Source organism: Parus major, chromosome Z, assembly GCF_001522545.3.
Source record: "Parus major isolate Abel chromosome Z, Parus_major1.1, whole genome shotgun sequence".
NCBI lineage: Eukaryota > Metazoa > Chordata > Aves > Passeriformes > Paridae > Parus > Parus major.
In genome coordinates this window covers 10197090-10214515 of record NC_031799.1, presented here as the reverse complement: position 1 = coordinate 10214515, position 17426 = coordinate 10197090, and the positions used below count along the sequence as shown (strand labels likewise).

Here is a 17426-nt window from a genome sequence, read left to right as displayed (position 1 = left end):
CACAGCAGGAAACGCTCATCAGGGACCGGGGGGACTTTGGTCCCAGCACAGAGGGGGCAGCATCAGGGTCTTGGACACCTGTTTCCAAAGCCTCTCTGCTCATTAGATGCTGAGAAGGAAATGTGACGAACAGCAGATTTGTGGAGCCTAAGGAATGACAAGAGGAGAAGGAAACGTTTCTGATAGAGATGTCTTTTGCTGGAGTCTGGTTTATACTGGGGTTGCATGGCTGGCAGATCAGTATATAGGTGCAAATGTATCTCAGATGATTTGGGGTTTTTTTTTACATTCAGATCTGATTTAGAAAAAAATTAATGTTAGCTTGCAATGCAATTTTCATGTTATTTGGTTTCCACAGATTTTGAGGGCTGAAGCACTTCTTTCTTTAGTAAGTGCTGCAGTTTCAACAAAACACCTAATCCCAACAAGCAGGCCTTTAAGAAACGTATCCCAAATATTGTTAGATTGTTAGATTATTATAACATTGCAAAGCATGGCAATAAAACAATTTTTGGAACTATGATTCTCTCTGAGAGGAAGATGGTTCCTTATCAAAGGGTGGTGGTCTTTTCGGCACAGGGATTTTGCATTTTGGAATATTTTCCTTGGAATTACTTTATATCAAAGGTGCTCAAAATTCAGGATTTCAGTTTACATCTCTGAAAATGTAATCCCAGATCTGAAATTTAAACCAGATTCTTCTTTTCCCTATTTATGATCACTGTGCACTGAGATGATCCGCTGACCAGTACTACTGTACTAATGTACTACTGCTGTAGGACCTCTTTTACCTTCAGTTCAGGAGCTCATGGTTTGCTCTCTATACCTCTGTATCCATCACTGGATTGGCCTATGAACTAGGGACTGGATTTCAGCAAGAAGCGATGGGCAAGAGGAAGACTATATTTCCTCTGAGCCCCTTCCATCATTTCAGCAGCAATTAAAAGCAATTACAACATTTAAAAAAAAATATTTAATAGGTGATTTGAAATACATCATAGTAAAGGATTTGAGGGCATAAAATTTTTAGAGGTCTTTTGAATAAACATCAAGCACTAATGCTAATTCTACTGTATTGGAACAAAGGCATATCCAGAGCAATCTATCTGCTATTGCAGAAAAAGCACAGAATAGTTGGGGTTGCCTCTGAAGATGACCCAATCCAAGCCCCCTGCTCAGTACAGTGTTGCTAAAGCAGTAAAATCAGGGTGAGTATCACCAAAGCTGGAAACTCTACAGTCTCGCCAGGCAACCTGTTCCAATGCTTGACCACACCATTCAAAAGGGGTTTTTTTTCCCCTTAAATTTAAATGATGGAATTTCAGTTTTTGCCTATTGCCTCTCTCCCATTCCCTGGACAATACTGGGAAGTGTTTGATTTCATCTTCTTTGATCCCCACCCACATTAGATATTTACACACATTGATAAAGTCCCCAAGCCTTCTCAGGTCCAGGCTGAACACCTCCAGCTCTGTCAGCCTCCGCTCACATGGCAAATGCTCCAAGCCCTCCATCACACTGCAGCCTTCCTGGTAAATAATCCAGAACTGGGTAACCAGGACTGGACATCGCACTCCAGATGTGTCTCACCAGGCTGAGCAGAGAGGAAGGAGCTTCTCCCCTGACCTGCTGGCAGTGCCCTGCCCAATGGAGCCCAGGATGGCCTTTGCTGCACGGGCCCTTGCTGGCTCAGCTCCTTCTCTGCTTTCCAGTCGATTGGACTCCAGCCCATGCTGGTACAGGGGGTGCAGGAATTTGCCTTTCCCTTTATCCAGGTGCCTGAGGTTCCTGTCAGCCCATTTCTCCAGCCCATTGAGGACCCCTTGAACGGTGGCACAGACCCCTGGTGTGGGAGCCACCGGTCCTGGTGGCAACATTACTTCTTCACAAATGCAGACACAAGTGATTTTCCACAAGATTCCAGTTTTATCCAGTGTGAGGTTCAGGTGAGTGAAAGTGGAAGGGTTCATTGAACAATGATTTTAGAGGTCAGTGTTGAACAGTTAATTTGATCATTGTACAACTGACCATAATCATTCAGCTGATCTGAAGGAAAAAAACAAGTCTGAGGAGAAACAATATCTCGTCCCAAGAAATAGGTGAGTAAGGGAGAGAGCTGGTATCTGAGTAAGACATCTTTATTTTGTTACTTTCCACATTGAATAGTAATCAGTCCTTTCCAAACCAGAAAGTCAATGTTTCCAAAAAATTGTTAACTAAAGAAATCACTTCTGTCTGCAGCTGATCTTTTGGCCTAATATTCTCAGCCTGTGAGTTTATATTTTACAGATAAGATTTTGGGAAGGACTATGAGGCTATGCACAGACATAGGCAGAGAAACCTGCTGATGTGTATTATCAGCTGCACTTTAGCACAGGAATGAGTTGAGTGGCTAGTCATGGCACCAACAGCTACTGGGATTATACCTAGAGGAGATTCTTTTAACTGCTCTCATCATGATAAAAATATATTTTCTGTAAGCCCCTTTAAATTGGAAAATATGAATTCTCTTTTGAGATATAGCCCTCACTAAAAAAAAAGAAGATCCAAGCTCTCAGTGTAATGTACTTGAGCTGCACCACACCCATATGTATTCCTGCTCTAGCTCAGGGATATGAATTAGATCAGAGTTTCTGTGCACGCACTCAATTGAATAATCAAGTTTTAGAGCAGACAGTCGTGAATGGGAATGAAGGGGACTGGACTTTTTTTTACTGCTAAAGTGAGTGCCAGAATAACTCACTGTGAAAGTGAAACAGCATTTCCACCGAAGAGGCATTTCAAAGGGAAACCTGGAAATGCAATTGGAGATCGTTATTACATTAAGACCTTGGTTAGTTATTTAAGGAGATGAGATACTTAAGCATCCCTAAAGAATCAAAGTCTTTGCCTGATGAGAATATCCGGTCTTTAAAGGTTCTCTCAGTTTGTCACTAGATGTCAGCCTGCACCTTCGGGTCCCTACCCTTCTATAACCAAGTGCACCTCTCCACCAGCACCCCACCAGGAATCTGTAACAGAAGGAGATCAAGCACAAAAATCTTATCAAGAATTCAGGAAGCATTGTTTTGTATCCTTCAGCAATGTTTATTTTAATACATGAAAAGAGGATTGTTACAAATGAAGATACGAACATTTGTAGGAAACAGTGTTTTGAAACATGTTGTACTCATTACTTATGAAACCCCGGGATACTCAGAATTTGTTGCTGTTCAGCTGTAATGATCCTCATGCTGAAGCCACACACCCTATGCACACAGAGCAACTGCACCCTCTGCCAAGACCCAGGCTGGTGCCCCTGCCCGTGCAACACGGAGCACAGATTTCATGCTGTTAGCTGGGACTCACGACACAGGTGAAGCAGAATTTCTCTCTGCTCATGCGTTGCTAGAGCAGTGCTCTTTGGCTGTGCTGGACACACACTGACCTGCACAGCCTGGGCTGCTGGTCTGGCCTAAATCAACATTTGGCCAAGTGTGGATGTGTTGTGCCTCTTTCAAACAGCAGATCCATGACTTATGCCTGGTGGATCAGTGGCATGTGAAAGAGCTGCCCACTAATTTCACTGTCCAGTCCCTACACACTCTCAAGGTATTTTCATGTTTGGGTGATTTGCCAAATGGGAGGTCTTTATGTCTCAAGTGATCAGACACCTGGGGTTTCCTCTGAGAATGGTACACTGGTACTCTGGGCTAACTACGTGTTGTTCATACTGTGAACCTGTTTTACTATGTTGTTTTCCTGGCACAAAATTATGTCTACACTGACATCCACAAAAGCACATAGGTTTTGCCATGCTGAACACCAGAGAGGCTGTCTTTCAGGCAGCTTGCTATCTACTGAAATTCATAGTTACACTTTAGACACTTGTTCAGCTCTTTATTAAATGCACAAGAATAGTTAAACATTAGATAGGGAAAAAATTTCCAGCAAGTTAAGCAAGAAATCACGCTGTTCAAAAGCAAACAGTAAGAAGAGCATCTGTGAGATTCCTCCTATGTCCTTAATTTAGATACTTTTCCTGGTCTACAGAAACACAATTATCTCTCTCTGAACTCTAGACTTAAGAGCTCATGCTATCCTTTTCTCATACATCTGTGCAACTTTCTTCACCTGCAACACAGATATTAGGGCTTTCTCCTAGAACAGAAATGCAGCTTTTTGCAAATCCTTGAGCACATTAAGCTGTTTTACCTGCAGATCTAGAAAGACGTCAGGTTCCTGGATAGCATACTGGAATTCTAATTGAACCAGGACCTGGGAGCAAGTTAACCACTATTCTTGGGAAGGGGAGACCTAGAACCCAGATCTGGATCCAATTTCTATTCTGTATTTGCAGTGAAAAAAAAAATAAAAAAATCTCCACAATTCCTCTTTGGAGATTACACTCTAGCCACTGTGCTGCCAAGCAGAGTTCGAGGGCCTTCACTGCCCCTATGATCCAGCAACAGAGAGCAACTCAGGCAACAAGGAACTGTTTCAAGCCAGTTTACACTCACAAAGAGGACTAGAGATTCAACCATTCCCTTGGGATGTGGGAAAGGGGAAACTGAATCTCTCAAGCTGTGGGGGATAGCTGTGCCCACTAATTTAGCATTTCATAAGGGAATAGGAAGGAGCGTAATCCACACTTACACTGAAGCTGGGACAGAAGCAGCACATCTAGGCACAGATTCAAAGGGATGGGGGGAATGAGTTGAGTTCACAGCCGCTTCTGACTTAATGTGGCCTGGCACAGGGTCTTCTATGTTGGGATGCAGAGTTGCTTCCCTCACAGGATACACACTGTGGCCAGTCACAACAGAGATATCCCCATAAAGCACAGAAATAAGTGCTACAGAATTAAGCAGATTCAGGCATGCTCAGGAACAGATTTCTAGGCACAAAAATTTCACTAGAAAAAACTTAAGTACCTACAAACTTCACTGGTCAACCAAGTCAGGATTTAGGAGGTTAGAGAGGCAGTTGTACAGTACTTAGATGCTCAAGTTCTTCTGTGAATACGTCTGATGTCTTCGGAGTCTTTGCATCTGTGTAAGTATGCCCATCAGCCGCCAGCTCACTTTTGCTGTTCCTCTTCAGACCACTTGTAAATCAATATCTTCCCAATTAGCAAATGCCCGAGGCTGGAGAAGTCTTACCTGCCCTGAAAAAAAGATAACAACTTCTCCTTGCAAGTAGCAGAACCAGCTGCTTTCAGACCAAACACAAATTTTACAACAGGAGTTACCAACACATGCAGTATACCTAACAGAGTCTGAAAAGTGTAATTGCCACTGTGGTGTTGCAGTTTTCTCTGGACACAAATAGCAAGTTTGCTCTATTTCAGTATTTAGAGGTGACAAACAACCCTCTGCATAAATACCTTTTCAGCAGAATTGGGCAGCTGTTGGAGTTAGACTGCAAGGAAAGGGATTGGAAATAGAAAACAGCTTTCAAAATTGTATTTAAATAATCATCTTATATGAACTACTAGGGATTAATGAACTTCTTTTCTGAAAACAAAACCAGAAACACATTTTTCTATAGTTTAAAACAAGTATTTTCATATTTTGATTTCAAAATTTTTCTCATAATTAAAAATATTTTAAAGAAGTAGATATATAGCCTTATCACAAAAACTTTCACAGCTTAAAAATACACTTTTTTAATCCCCCTGAAAGTTTGATTCAGATAAGCCTCAAATTATTTCCCAGAACAGAGGCTGGAAAAGGCCAGTCCCTGATATTCTCTAGGCTACATAAGCACTGTAGGCCTTAGGGCTGCTCAGACTACAGGAACTTCACTTCACTGAAACACTGGCAAGAGTCAGTGCAAACCCTCAGTAGAACTAAAGCCTTTGTGCTTGGTCTTAAGTGAACCCAGAAGTATCCCAGAGCAGGTGATTTGAAGTAGCTAGGATTGTTTCTTTTTCCCCTTGTTTTTTTGTTGTTTGGTTGTTCGGTTTTTTTTTAAATTTTATTTACAGTTGTGCTGATTTCCTGAAGTGAAATATGAACAGTCTGAAGTGCAGCAAAAATTAAGCCTGCAACCTCAGTGCTCTGGGAGAGATGCTGTCTTGCTACACATGGTCTGGGGATGTAAGGTTGCCTTTCCGCTCAGTGGCCTGGAGAGAAGCTGGGTAACACTGGAACATGGGAGTATTCGGGAGCTCACACCCTCCCTCCAAACCCAGGCAAAGGAACACCCCATGAAGCTGCAAACTCTGTCCTTGGGCTTCTCCTTGGCTGTCTGCTCTATACTCTGGCAGCAGCTGAGATGGGGGTAGCTAGAAAAACAGATCCTGCACTGACCTGGAGGGGAGCACGGTATTCCTTGTTCCTGCTCTTTCCTAAGTCCCTAGAAGAGGGGAAAGGCACAAAGCCTGAACAAGCAGGAGCTTTGTTACCCTCTTGTCCTGGCTGTTCCCCCATGGGCAAGTTTGAAATAGAAGAGAGGCTGTCTGATCCCTGTGCCCTCAATGGAGCCCAGGGAGCAGTAACCAGTCAGGCCTGCACCATTTACAGGGTCCTGCAGCAAGGACAAGGCAGCTCAGCTCCCTCTCCCTGCCACGGTGGGAGGGCTGCTTGCAACTCCAGCTTGAGGGGATGTGGTTTCAGCCTTCCAACCTCTGTCCACCCTAACTAGCCCCTGTGGTGCTTTGTGCATCCTGCATCATTCCCAGCAGGAGTCCCATCATCCTCATTAGTTCTTGTTCCCCAGCACAGGTACAAGCACTAAAATGCATCTCATAAGGACACCCCACCTAGCTGCTCTCCAGCTCAGGGTGTATCTTCCAGACAAGGTCCTTCAAGTGTCTCCAAGGGCAGACAAAACAGCAAAAGAGCATCTCTCACACAGAAGTCCTCCTTTACTCATCCCTCCTCCCCTTGTCCTGACCAGGCATTCAATATCCCCAGGCCACATCTGGCACTGTCCCACCCCCCCAGAGCCCCCTGCCATCTCAGCAGTGATGCTCCATGGAGCCAACAGGCAGCAGGTCGTAGCGGCTGTTGTACATCACCACCCCGGGGGGGTAATAGGCCACCTCTGCCTGGACAGCTGCAGCACGGGCAGCAGCAGGGGCAGGGTGGACAGGCATCACGGCATGCAGGGCTTGCTCCTCCTTCTCAGGCTTGGTGGTGTCAGTGAAAGGGCGCATGGTGGTGAGGGAAGGTGAGGTGATCCTCCAGAGGAGGCTCTTCAGTGCCTTGCGGAACTCCCTGCGCATGAGGCAGTAGAGGATGGGATTGAGGCAGCTGTTGGAGTGTGCCAGGCACACGCTGATGGGGAAGATGTACACTTGGGAGAGAAAGTACTCGTTACTGAAGGGCACTATATTGAGCTTGATGAGTATCCCCCATGTTGTAAGTGCTTGGTTAGGCAGCCAGCACAAGAAGAAAGACAGCACCACGATGGACACTGACCTAGTCACTTTTGAGCGGCGCTTGATTCTGGAGCCGCTGCAGGTGCTGCCCACATGCTTGTCACTGATGAAGCGCACCAGGAGCAAGTAGCAGAGACAAATGATGACTAGCGGCACCACAAAGCCCAGCAGCACCTTCTGGATGTGGTACAGACCCAGCCAGAACTGGGCATTGCTGCCTCGGCCCTCTGGGAACTTGACAAGACAGAGAACATCATCAAATACAGTGGCAGTGGTGGAAAAAATGGCATGGGGCAGAGAAGCCAGGACAGCTGACAGCCAGATGAGCGCACAAAGCCACTTGGCAGAGCAGCAGCCACCCAGTGGGTCACCTCGACGCTGATTTTTCAAGGCTGAAGCTACAGAGCGGTATCGAGCCACACTCATAGCAGTGAGAAAGAATACACTGGCATACATATTCATTGCTGTCACATAGGAGACGATCTTACACATTGCCTTCCCAAAGAGCCAGTTGAAGTCCAGCGCGTTCTCCACTGCCCAGAATGGCAAGGTCAGCACAAACTGGAAGTCAGTCACTGCCAGGCTGGTGACAAAGAGGTTGATGGAGGATTTCCTCCAGCCTTGCTTGCTTTTCATCAGGTAGAGCACCAGCAGGTTGCCCACCAGTCCCAGGGCACACACCACGGAGTACACCAGGGAGATGACAATCCGCACCACGTCGGAACTGTCCCCCTGCATCCCGTCGGCTCGCTCCAGGTTGATCGTCTTGAACTGCAAGAAGGACACGTTGCTCCCGTTGTCCATCTGAGCGCTCTCCAGGAAACCCAGCGGCGTGTCCCAGGACTCCGCGTCCGCTCCTTCCTTTATGCCAGCGGCTGGGGAGCAGGCACCGCGCTCGCAGGGCTCGCCCATCCCATGCTAGGGTGGGAGACGGGTCCGCGGGAGCTTTTCCCCCAGGGGCTGATCAGCGGCGGCAGGGTTGGGGAGCGCGCGTTGCCGGCAGTGCGCTGGCACGGCTGGCGCCGCTCGGCTCCGCGCCGCGCTTTTATCCGCGCCGGCGGGGCGGGGCATGCGCGGTGGGCGCGGAGCTCTCCCGGGTGCTGAGCGCGCCCCGCTGCCCTCACGGCTGCTCCCGCGGATCGCCCCCGTCTCGTATTGTCTCGTCCAGTCCCGTTCCGTTCTGTTCCGTTCTGTCCCGTCCCGTCCCTTCGCCTCCCGCACACCTGGCCCCGCGTGTGAATCAGCCCGGCGCTCCCGGGGACTCAGTGCGGCAAGAGCCCGGCCAGGGGCGATGCCCTCTCCCCGCTCCCTGCGATCACGCTCTCTCCCCCGATATGATCCCCCATCTCCCGATGCGATTCCCACTTTCTCCCCGATGTGATTTTCTCCAGTCCCGATAGGATTCCCGTCCCCGAAACGGTCCCCGAGGATCAGCTCTCACAAAACCATTCCCCTTCTGCGTGGGGACAAGTTTTGGGAATGTCGCACCTTCGCCGAGCCGCCGGGTGACGGGGAAACCACCCGCGCTTTTCGCTTGAGAAACCTCGGCACCGAGCCGGACCGCGCTTCGCCCTCCCCCGAAAGACCGCACTCCGGACAGGGACCCACGAACGCCTCTCCTGCTCTTGGGGCTTCGGGAGACGGTGTCTCTCCCTCATTTTAAAGCGAACGGCACGGACATCAAGATGTAAAGCCCAGCTCTCGGGGCAGCGCTTGGGCGAAGGCGAGGCAGCAGCCACCGCTTCCCCGGAGGCAGAGGGATCCCGCCCGCAGGGGGCCCCCCTGCCTTGCGCGGGGCCAGAAAACCCTTCCCCACCGAGTCTGCCGCAGAAACGGAGAGCAACCGATGGGAATAGGAACTGAGGCTTTCCTTCTGCTGTTCCGCTTTTAAATAAATCAAGATAACTGCGCATTTTGAAACCCAAATAGATTCTGAATATACCTAAGTAAAGCACTGTGAATCAGTCATCTGGGGGAGATTTATGGAACATTTAACAAGTATATTATTTCTCCATTGATTTATCTCACTGAACTTCCTGCAAAGACATAGTCATGTGTGCTATTTGTTATCATCACTTTGATTTGTATCTGCAGGGACCCTGTAAAAGTATCAGCCAGATCATAGTATGGGAGTGTTAAAGGGGAGCAAAAGTAATTAGGAAGTTTTATACATCACTCATATTACTTATAATAAGGATGCAATTTACTGTAATTAGCAATGCAAGGCTCTGGGAAGGTTTAGTCTGTAGATTGCTTACTATAATAAATAGCTTGGTACTAAAATGAAAAAAAAAGAAAAAAGAAAATGAAAATGAAAAAAAAAAATGGACCATCAGAACACTGACCACATCAAGCCTCAACAAATGGACCCCTGGCGTTTTTTCCTGTCGTAGTTTAACCCCACTCATTCACTCTCCCACCAACAGAACTGGGCAGAGAGTTGGAAGGGTAAGGTAGTTCAGCCATCCCCAGGAGAGCAGTGCCCATCACATACAAGTGTCACTTGGGAAGACAAATGTCATCACGCCAAACATGTCCCCTTCCCTCTTCTTCCCTGCACTTTATATCCTGAACAAGATGTCACATGGTCTGGAATGGCCCTTTGGTCACTTGGGGTCACCTCTCCTGGCTGTGTCTCCTCCCGGTCTGCCAAGCACCCCCAGCTTCCCTGCCAGCGTGGCAGTGTGAGAAGCAGGACTCTGTAAGCTCTGCTCAGCAGTAACTAAAACATCTCTGTGTTACCATCAATGTGTTCAGTACAAACCCAAAACATAGCTCCACACCAGCCACATTGAAGAAAACTTACTTCACCCCAACCAAATCCAGCACATCTTCACAATTTTTCCAAATCACAGATTTTGGTCCTAGGTTTCCGTACCTCTTAATCACCGACTAGGGTTGCATCTGGGTGGCATTTTCAATACACAGCATTAAGTTGCATCTCTCAGCCTGCTGAATGGCAACAGTTTTTCAAATTCTTTCAACCAGAGGAAATCATCCTTGCAGTGAAATTTAACAACCCCATTAGTCCATTCAGTGTTCCACAGTTGACTGTAAAACAGTACATGCAGAAGAGAAAGCCACTGATCCCCTAAAACCAGCAGAAGAATCATCATATAAACAAGCAACATGGAAATGCTGAGTTTCAACCTGACCTGCAGAGCTTCTGAAAACAGTGCACAGGGTGAGGTGCTCCCCAGCCCACTGCAGCAATGACTGCCTTAGCACTAGAGTCAGCACTTAGCCAAAATCAAGGTTAGTAAAATATTTTAAATAAGCAAGTTCTTGTTCAATTTTCCCTCCACTTAGTCCTGCTACTATTAGCCCCCAAGGTAAAAACAATCTGTAATCAAGCCATGCAGAGACTATGACAGGTTCACTTGGTAAATTATTAGTGAGAATGGTAGTGCAGAAGTGGATTTTTTTCTAGATTGAATTCTAGAAGTTCTAGAAAATCAATTCTCAGTGATGATATCTATTCTCATCATATTGCTATCTTCACACCCAATTTTAAATATGTCACTGGAAAACATGCAGCAAACATGTGTTGCATAGAATAATTTCTGCTACCATTTCTTCTGTTTGGCACGTCTTATTGATATATTGCTGAGACTGAACAGTAGTAATGATTCAGAAAGGGGAAGAGGAGGGAAATAATGTCCAACCTTATACTGCATTTTCTTTTAGTCACCCGGAGAAAGCAACAGAGTGTGAACTGAGTTACCTCCTGGGAACATTGGTAGTGAATTTTGAACTCAGGTCTGCAAGTGTGAAATGATTGTTCAAGGTTTTTGCTCATGTTTTTACCCCCAGAAAAATTCCTTTTTAGTCTTGGGTGGCTTTTTCTTTTGTCAATCTTCATTTCAGAGAAGTTTTAGAGGCAGGTAAGGGAACTTGCAACACTTAGATGAATAATAAAAGAAATATTTGCTGAATAATTTATTTAACACACTGCCAGAACACTACCATAGCTGAAAAAAATGTTTAAAAAAAGCCATCAGCTACTTTCAAAAAGTATTGCAAAACTCCTCAGATGCAGTCACAAGGGTTATTGTTCTGGAAGACATTGTCATCTGTTTACTCCCTATTCATTTCACCCATACTGCCAAAGCTGCGTGTAACTTTCCAGAGTCTTCTTTTTATCCAAGTGTCAGTGTAATTGGTGTTACTTACTCAAACTTCCTCAAAACTCTAATAAATTTGACAGGCATAGGCTTCCATGATGCACTCTGGTGATAATGGTGAAAAAATGGCTGTTTTGTGTATTTTGTTAATCTCAAACAAATCAGGCTGAGGCTTTTTTTGCATATACACATTACCATGCTAAAATAATCCATGGGGCTGAGATTGCTAGTTTGCCTGCAGACAGCACCAATCATTGCAGGAGACTTAAAAAGGTTTTCACTTGTTCAGACCACCAACAGAAACTGCCCATTGGTTTTGACTTTATTGTGTCACTGTCCTGCAAGTGTTTCTCAAATAGCATAAAATTTTTTTTAGTCATATATGCCAAATAAACATTTCCTGAAAATGGTAATTTTCCTACAATTTACCCCAAAGAATTCCTATAATTTTTCACTCCCTTTACAGACCTCAAACACAAACAAAATATTTATTATAATTACAACAGTGACTGAACCAGCTGTATGCTCCTCTGAAATATTTTGGCAAGGGAGATGGTGTTCTGTTTTCAATATGAAAGGCATTTTTATAGCTTAAAGCAGATTTTTAAAATACTGAATGCATCACTAAATGCAGAAGCATGGGACAATTTCTCAGGATATTTTTGTAGCAGTAAGAGATTTTATTTGTTTTTTTTTTGTATTTGACACACTGAGGCAAAAAGTAGCAATAGTAAAGTTCTAAAAAATATTTTATTAAAAATATTTACTAGTGTGTGTGATTTAAATGGGCTCTACATTACTTAAATGTTGCATTCTTGCAACTGAGTTCTGTTTTATGAGTAATTATTTTTATGGCATCTTCTCTCAAACAAAATTCTGGATCAGGAGAAGGAAACTAGAAAACAGGAAAGGGATATTTCATGTTTATTATATTAAATATTTTTTATTTCGTTTTTCTGTTCTATTTTCTGGAACCAATGGGGTCTTGTTTTTGTACGAGCTAAGGCCTACAATCTCATCCTTCTGACCAAATTCAGACAGTAACTGTTAACAGGTACATTTTCAACTGAATTTCACAACTCAACATTCCCCACCCTGAGAGTGAACTTGGGTGACATGATGTGTGTCCACCACTGGAAGATTGGCAATTCTCTTAAAAGTGGATACAGGCTTTCATTACAAAATCTCAGATAATACAATGGTCATACCTTGATTCCAGGACCACAGACATATTCTCCAGAAAGTATTATTTTGACAGAGAAATAGGTTTTAATAAAACAAAACAAAACAAAACCAAACCCCCCAAAATGAAACAAATAATCCCCCAAAGACTTTGATTATTTTCATCATCCTCTCAGCATTTGCTTTCCAGGCAAATGCTTTCATCATTTTCTTTCTAGACTATTGAGAATATATTTTTCAAGCACTAACTTTCATAAAAGATAATTCAAAGTGATCTGTTGCTCCAGAAACATGCTTTGATTTGTTTGATATAGATAGTATGACCAATGAGCTTATAAGCTCACATAGTGCAAGCATGAAATTATATTTTTTAAATTAGCTCACCAGTTATAAAAAACAATCCACAACTGAAGACTGACTAGAAATCTGAGTGTGAGCATACAAAAAAACCTTCATGTTAAAGAATCATTGACTACTTTAGAGTTTGTTTCATTCTCTAACTTAAATCTGCCCACGGACATACCAGAAGTGGAATGTCAGCAAATACATTTTTTTTCTTGCAAGAATAACTCATGAAGTTCCAAAACTCTGTACAGACTTTAATGAAATCTAAGTTGAGAGATCCAACAGTGCCTCTGGCTCAATTTCCAATAGTTAGCTGTGTTAAGAGGCTGCATCTCTAATGAGAAATAGGGAATGAGACTAAAGATTAGAAAAAGATACATTTAAAAAAGTGTACTCGCAAACTTCTGTATAAATCTGGTAGAGAAATAATACATCAACAGTGGCAATTACCCAGCAAGTTCCACAGGGTCCTTGGGACTCAGAGTCACTCTCAGCTCATTTCCCTGCCAATAGTCACAGAATCACAGAACAGTCTAAGCCCACCACATCATGTGTGATACATCTTCTTACCATGTCTAGTCTAAACAAACTGTAAGCTGTCTGGATAGCTGATAGTCAGGTCTGGACAGTGTTTCACCTTGGATGTGACAGACAAGGATGTGTTGTACTCCAGAGGTATCTCTTCTCCCTGTTGACCGACCGCAGAAGCAGAGGAACTGTGTATTATATAATTTTACATCTTTAAATTTTGAGGAGACTCACATTCCTAGTAAAATTTCCTAACTGTCTTCACATGGACTTTATTTTGTAGCAACTCCTCCATGCCAAATCATATAATTTGTGTTTTAGTTCCTCACTGCTCAGAACCTCTGCCTTTCTGTCTCTCTGTAAACATTTCTACATACATATAAATTGCAATATATAATTATTTTATGGCTGTCCTGGAAGTCTGCTTAAATTTGAAAGAGTCCAGAATTGTTTCTGGTTTGTCAGTCCACTATTGATTGTGTCTCCTGATTGTGACCTTTCAATAAATGCACAGGCTATTCTGTGAGGAGCTGCACCTACTGAACAGCAATAACTCTGTTGCCACAAGAACACAGATGATGTGGTGCTGTATTCTTTTTCTTTTTATAACTGAGGTTGAGTTAGCAAAAAAACCTCTCACTTTCTTTCAAAAAAGACTCCAAAACCTCAGGTTGCACCTCTTTGGAACAGGAAACCATTGGGAAGATGCAGTGCCATAAATTCTGTTCACTTAGAATAGCTGGCCTCAGTATGTATTCACATCAGGAGAGCGCTTTCTACTTGTGCCATTGCTTCACAATTTGACGGTTTTCAGTTGGTTCAGACGTAGTTTTCTCCTTAGTAGCTGGTAGAGTGCTGTGTTTTGGACACTGTGTCAGCCACAGCCACAGCATCACTGAAGAAGGAACCCTACTGTCCCCCAGGGTATTTTCGGACACTACACCCAGTGAATCATTTTTCCTGTGTATGTGCATGCTGGAACAAAGCCGAGGGAGTTATAGATGTCAGACCAGATTCCCACAGCTCTCTTTCTCCACTCTGTACAACTTTTCAATCTACAAATTTTTGTCATTTAAAAAAAAAAAAAAAATAAAAAAATCATCAAATCAAAACAAAACTCGTTCCCACAAGTTCGCTTGAGTTCCTGAAGCTTTTAGTTCTCCATCACTTCCAGGGCTGGAGAGAATTACAGTCAACAGGAATTAAGGTTTCCTGCTGAGGAAGAAACCTGAGGAAGATGGAATCCTGCATAAAATACTAGTTGCCTCCCATCAGATTCACCTACCAGTGAACACCTACCTAAAGAGATGACTGAAAGTAGAAGCAAATGTCACAGAAGAGCTATTTTTCTGATGGTCTTTAAGAAGTATGTCAAACCAGTACTTTGTAAACATATGCCCATCCCTTGAACTGTCATACCTTCTTTCCACTGCTCCTAGCCTGTTCTCCTCATTTTACAGTATTTTTCCTTTTTATTTCATTTGGTGTAGTTACTTCCTTATTTGCCCACTGAATTATCTTAAAATATTAATGTCAAATTGTGTGGCTTTTTCTACGCAACAATTGTAATGTGCTTTTTAGATGTTAAATATTATATATATAATATCAATTCCAGGTCACACTTATCTTTAAATTAATTTCAGGGAAATACTGATAAAGAGCTAAGCAGGCTATAATACCCAGTCTCACAAAACAGCTTCTTGCCCACTGTGTGACTAGACTAAGAATCCTAATGGCAAGAGCACCAGGAAACTTGTCACTGTAACAGATGAGATAATATTAGTCATGTGCAGAATATATGGGCATACATATTGAAATAAATACCTCACAATTAACAAATCTTCTCTTAGCAAGTGCTGTTGGATATCAAATATCTCATGTCTTTTTCATGATCTGTGTCCTTTGGTTGTCTAGAAGAGAGCATAGAATAATTCCTAAATCAATTAACATTCTTATAAATATGGTCTGTTTCCAGAGTTACCTGTCTGAGTCCTGGGGGAAACCATGTTTTTTTTCTGATTTAGAAAACCTTGGACCTTTAACTGTTTTTAGCATTTTTGTGCTCTTGAGTCTGGAGCTCACAGTTCTCACAGCTAAGGCAGCCATTCATCTTGAGAAAACTGAGCAGAGAAACAAGCATAATTAAGCACAGATTACTATGAAAGTAAACTAGAAGCCCATGGTGGAGTCACCTTTAAGTGGGACACTATCAAAGCAGATGAGGAACCCAGTCCAGGTCTCAAAGACAGGACAGCATCAAAATGTGCACCCACCTGTGGAGCCTTTGCCAGGCAGTAATCACAGCAGATGCAACATAAGGAGACTCTTGGCAGAGAGCACATGGCATGTACTTAAAAATGTAGATGCCAAGGCTATCTATTTGGGAGCTTTGTGTTCAAAGAGAGGACACTCAGAAGTAACCCTGATGTGCTAGCACACTGCTAAAACACAGAATGGTCTCAGCACCTTGAGGAGTCTCAAGCTGCATCAGCGGAGTTTTAGGCTTGACATTAGAAGAATTCCTTAACAAGGAAGGATGATTAGACTTTGGCATGGACTGCCCGGGGAGGTGGTGAAGTCAGCATCCCCGGAGGGGTTTAAGAAAGCACTGGATGTGGCTCTTAGTACCATGGTCTAGTTGACATTTTATTATTCAGTCACAGGCTTTACTCAATGATGGCAGAGGTCTTTTCCAGCCTAGCTGACTACGACTCTGTGAGGCAGCCTGGAAACTGGGCTCTGGCTGCTGGGTCCGAGGTTCCATGGAGTACGGGGTGCTTCAGCCGGGGAAACCCCCGCCATCCCCTCCGCCCGCGTCAGAAAGTGGTGGAAAACGGGTCAAACTCCGGCGTGCCTCCAACACTTTCTCCCGCGGCTGGGGAGCCTCTGCCAGGGCGTGTGCCGGGCTGCGAGGCGCCTTGCCCCGGCCCCTCAGCGGAGACCACCGGCGTCAGACCCGGGAAGCGATGCTGCCGTGTGCGGGCGGCCCTCCCCAAGGGCTCCGGCCGCCGTGGAGGGCGGAGAGGGGCGGCAGCCCCTGTTGGCGGCCTCGCCTCTCCTCCCTCTCCGCCGGCCCGGCCCGGTTCGTCCGGCCGCGTTAACCCCGGCGGCTCCGAGGCGGAGGCTCCCGGGAGCTGCTCCCTCCCCACAGCCCTCCTTCCTCCGCCGGCAGAAACCAGACACCGGGACGGCCCCGCGCAGCCCTTGTGCGGAGCGGCGCCTGTGTCCGGCGGCGCCGGAGCGGCCCGGCCATGCCGCGGCCCCGATAGGCGCCCCGCTCGCAGCTCCCCGCCCGCACCATGCCATGTGTCCCGCGGAGCCGGGCGGCACGCATGGTCTCCCTCTGGCTCCTCGTCCTCCACGCCCAAGCGCCCTGCCTGGGCAGGGCCCCGCCGGCCGGCAGCTCCCCGTTCCCCGACGGCGGGCAAGGTCAGTGGCGGCGGGCGGGGCGCGGCGGGGAGCGGGCCCTGCCGAGGGTGCAGCGGGCCCCGGGACGCTGCTGAGGCGGGAGGGACGGGCCGTGTGGGCCCCCGGTGCTCCCCTCGGCGCTGCCGGGACGCGCTGCTCCGCTCCCGGGGCACAGCGCTCCGGCTGCGCCTTCCTGCCGCTCCTGGGCAGGCATCGAGGTTGACTGTGTAGGGATGAAGATATTGCCTTTTGCAGGTCTTCCCCGTTTAGAGGCAGCTCTCTAAATGCCAGAATCAATGCTACTAAACCGAAGAAGTTTCCTGTCCTGATTATTTATTTTTAAACAAGCGATTGCTTCTGTACCAAAGCAGCAGGCGCTGCAGAAGGATTGGTGTTATCAGGGTTCAACACCCGCTGTGAGTTTCTGACATTCAGTGAGGATGGTAAATTACAAATCAGACTTCATCCGCGGG

General features: G+C 45.5%; 2 protein-coding genes across 2 annotated transcripts; one reads left to right on the top strand and one right to left on the bottom strand.

The window, feature by feature from the left end:
* Nucleotides 1–3062: 3062 nt before the first annotated feature.
* Nucleotides 3063–8339, bottom strand: RXFP3 (relaxin family peptide receptor 3). The gene has a single exon (XM_019009160.2). It carries the CDS (start codon nt 8276–8278, stop codon nt 6944–6946), a length of 1335 nt encoding a protein of 444 aa, XP_018864705.1. The 5' UTR covers nt 8279–8339; the 3' UTR covers nt 3063–6943.
* A 1559-nt stretch (nt 8340–9898) lies between these two features.
* Nucleotides 9899–17176, top strand: LOC117245613 (skin secretory protein xP2-like). The gene is made up of 2 exons (XM_033520471.1): nt 9899–10050; nt 16270–17176. The coding sequence occupies exons 1-2, from the start codon at nt 9899–9901 to the stop codon at nt 17174–17176; spliced, it is 1059 nt and encodes a 352-aa protein (XP_033376362.1).
* Nucleotides 17177–17426: the final 250 nt, after the last annotated feature.

Excerpts from the sequence above, each read along its gene's own strand:
- RXFP3 (XM_019009160.2), bottom strand. The coding sequence starts at position 8,278 with ATGGGCGAGCCCTGCGAGCGCGGTGCCTGCTCCCCAGCCGCTGGCATA.
- LOC117245613 (XM_033520471.1), top strand. The coding sequence starts at position 9,899 with ATGTCCCCTTCCCTCTTCTTCCCTGCACTTTATATCCTGAACAAGATG. Across the intron at positions 10,051-16,269 it reads TTCCCTGCCAGCGTGGCAGT|CCTGGAAACTGGGCTCTGGC; the intron begins GTGAGAAGCAGG and ends TCTGTGAGGCAG.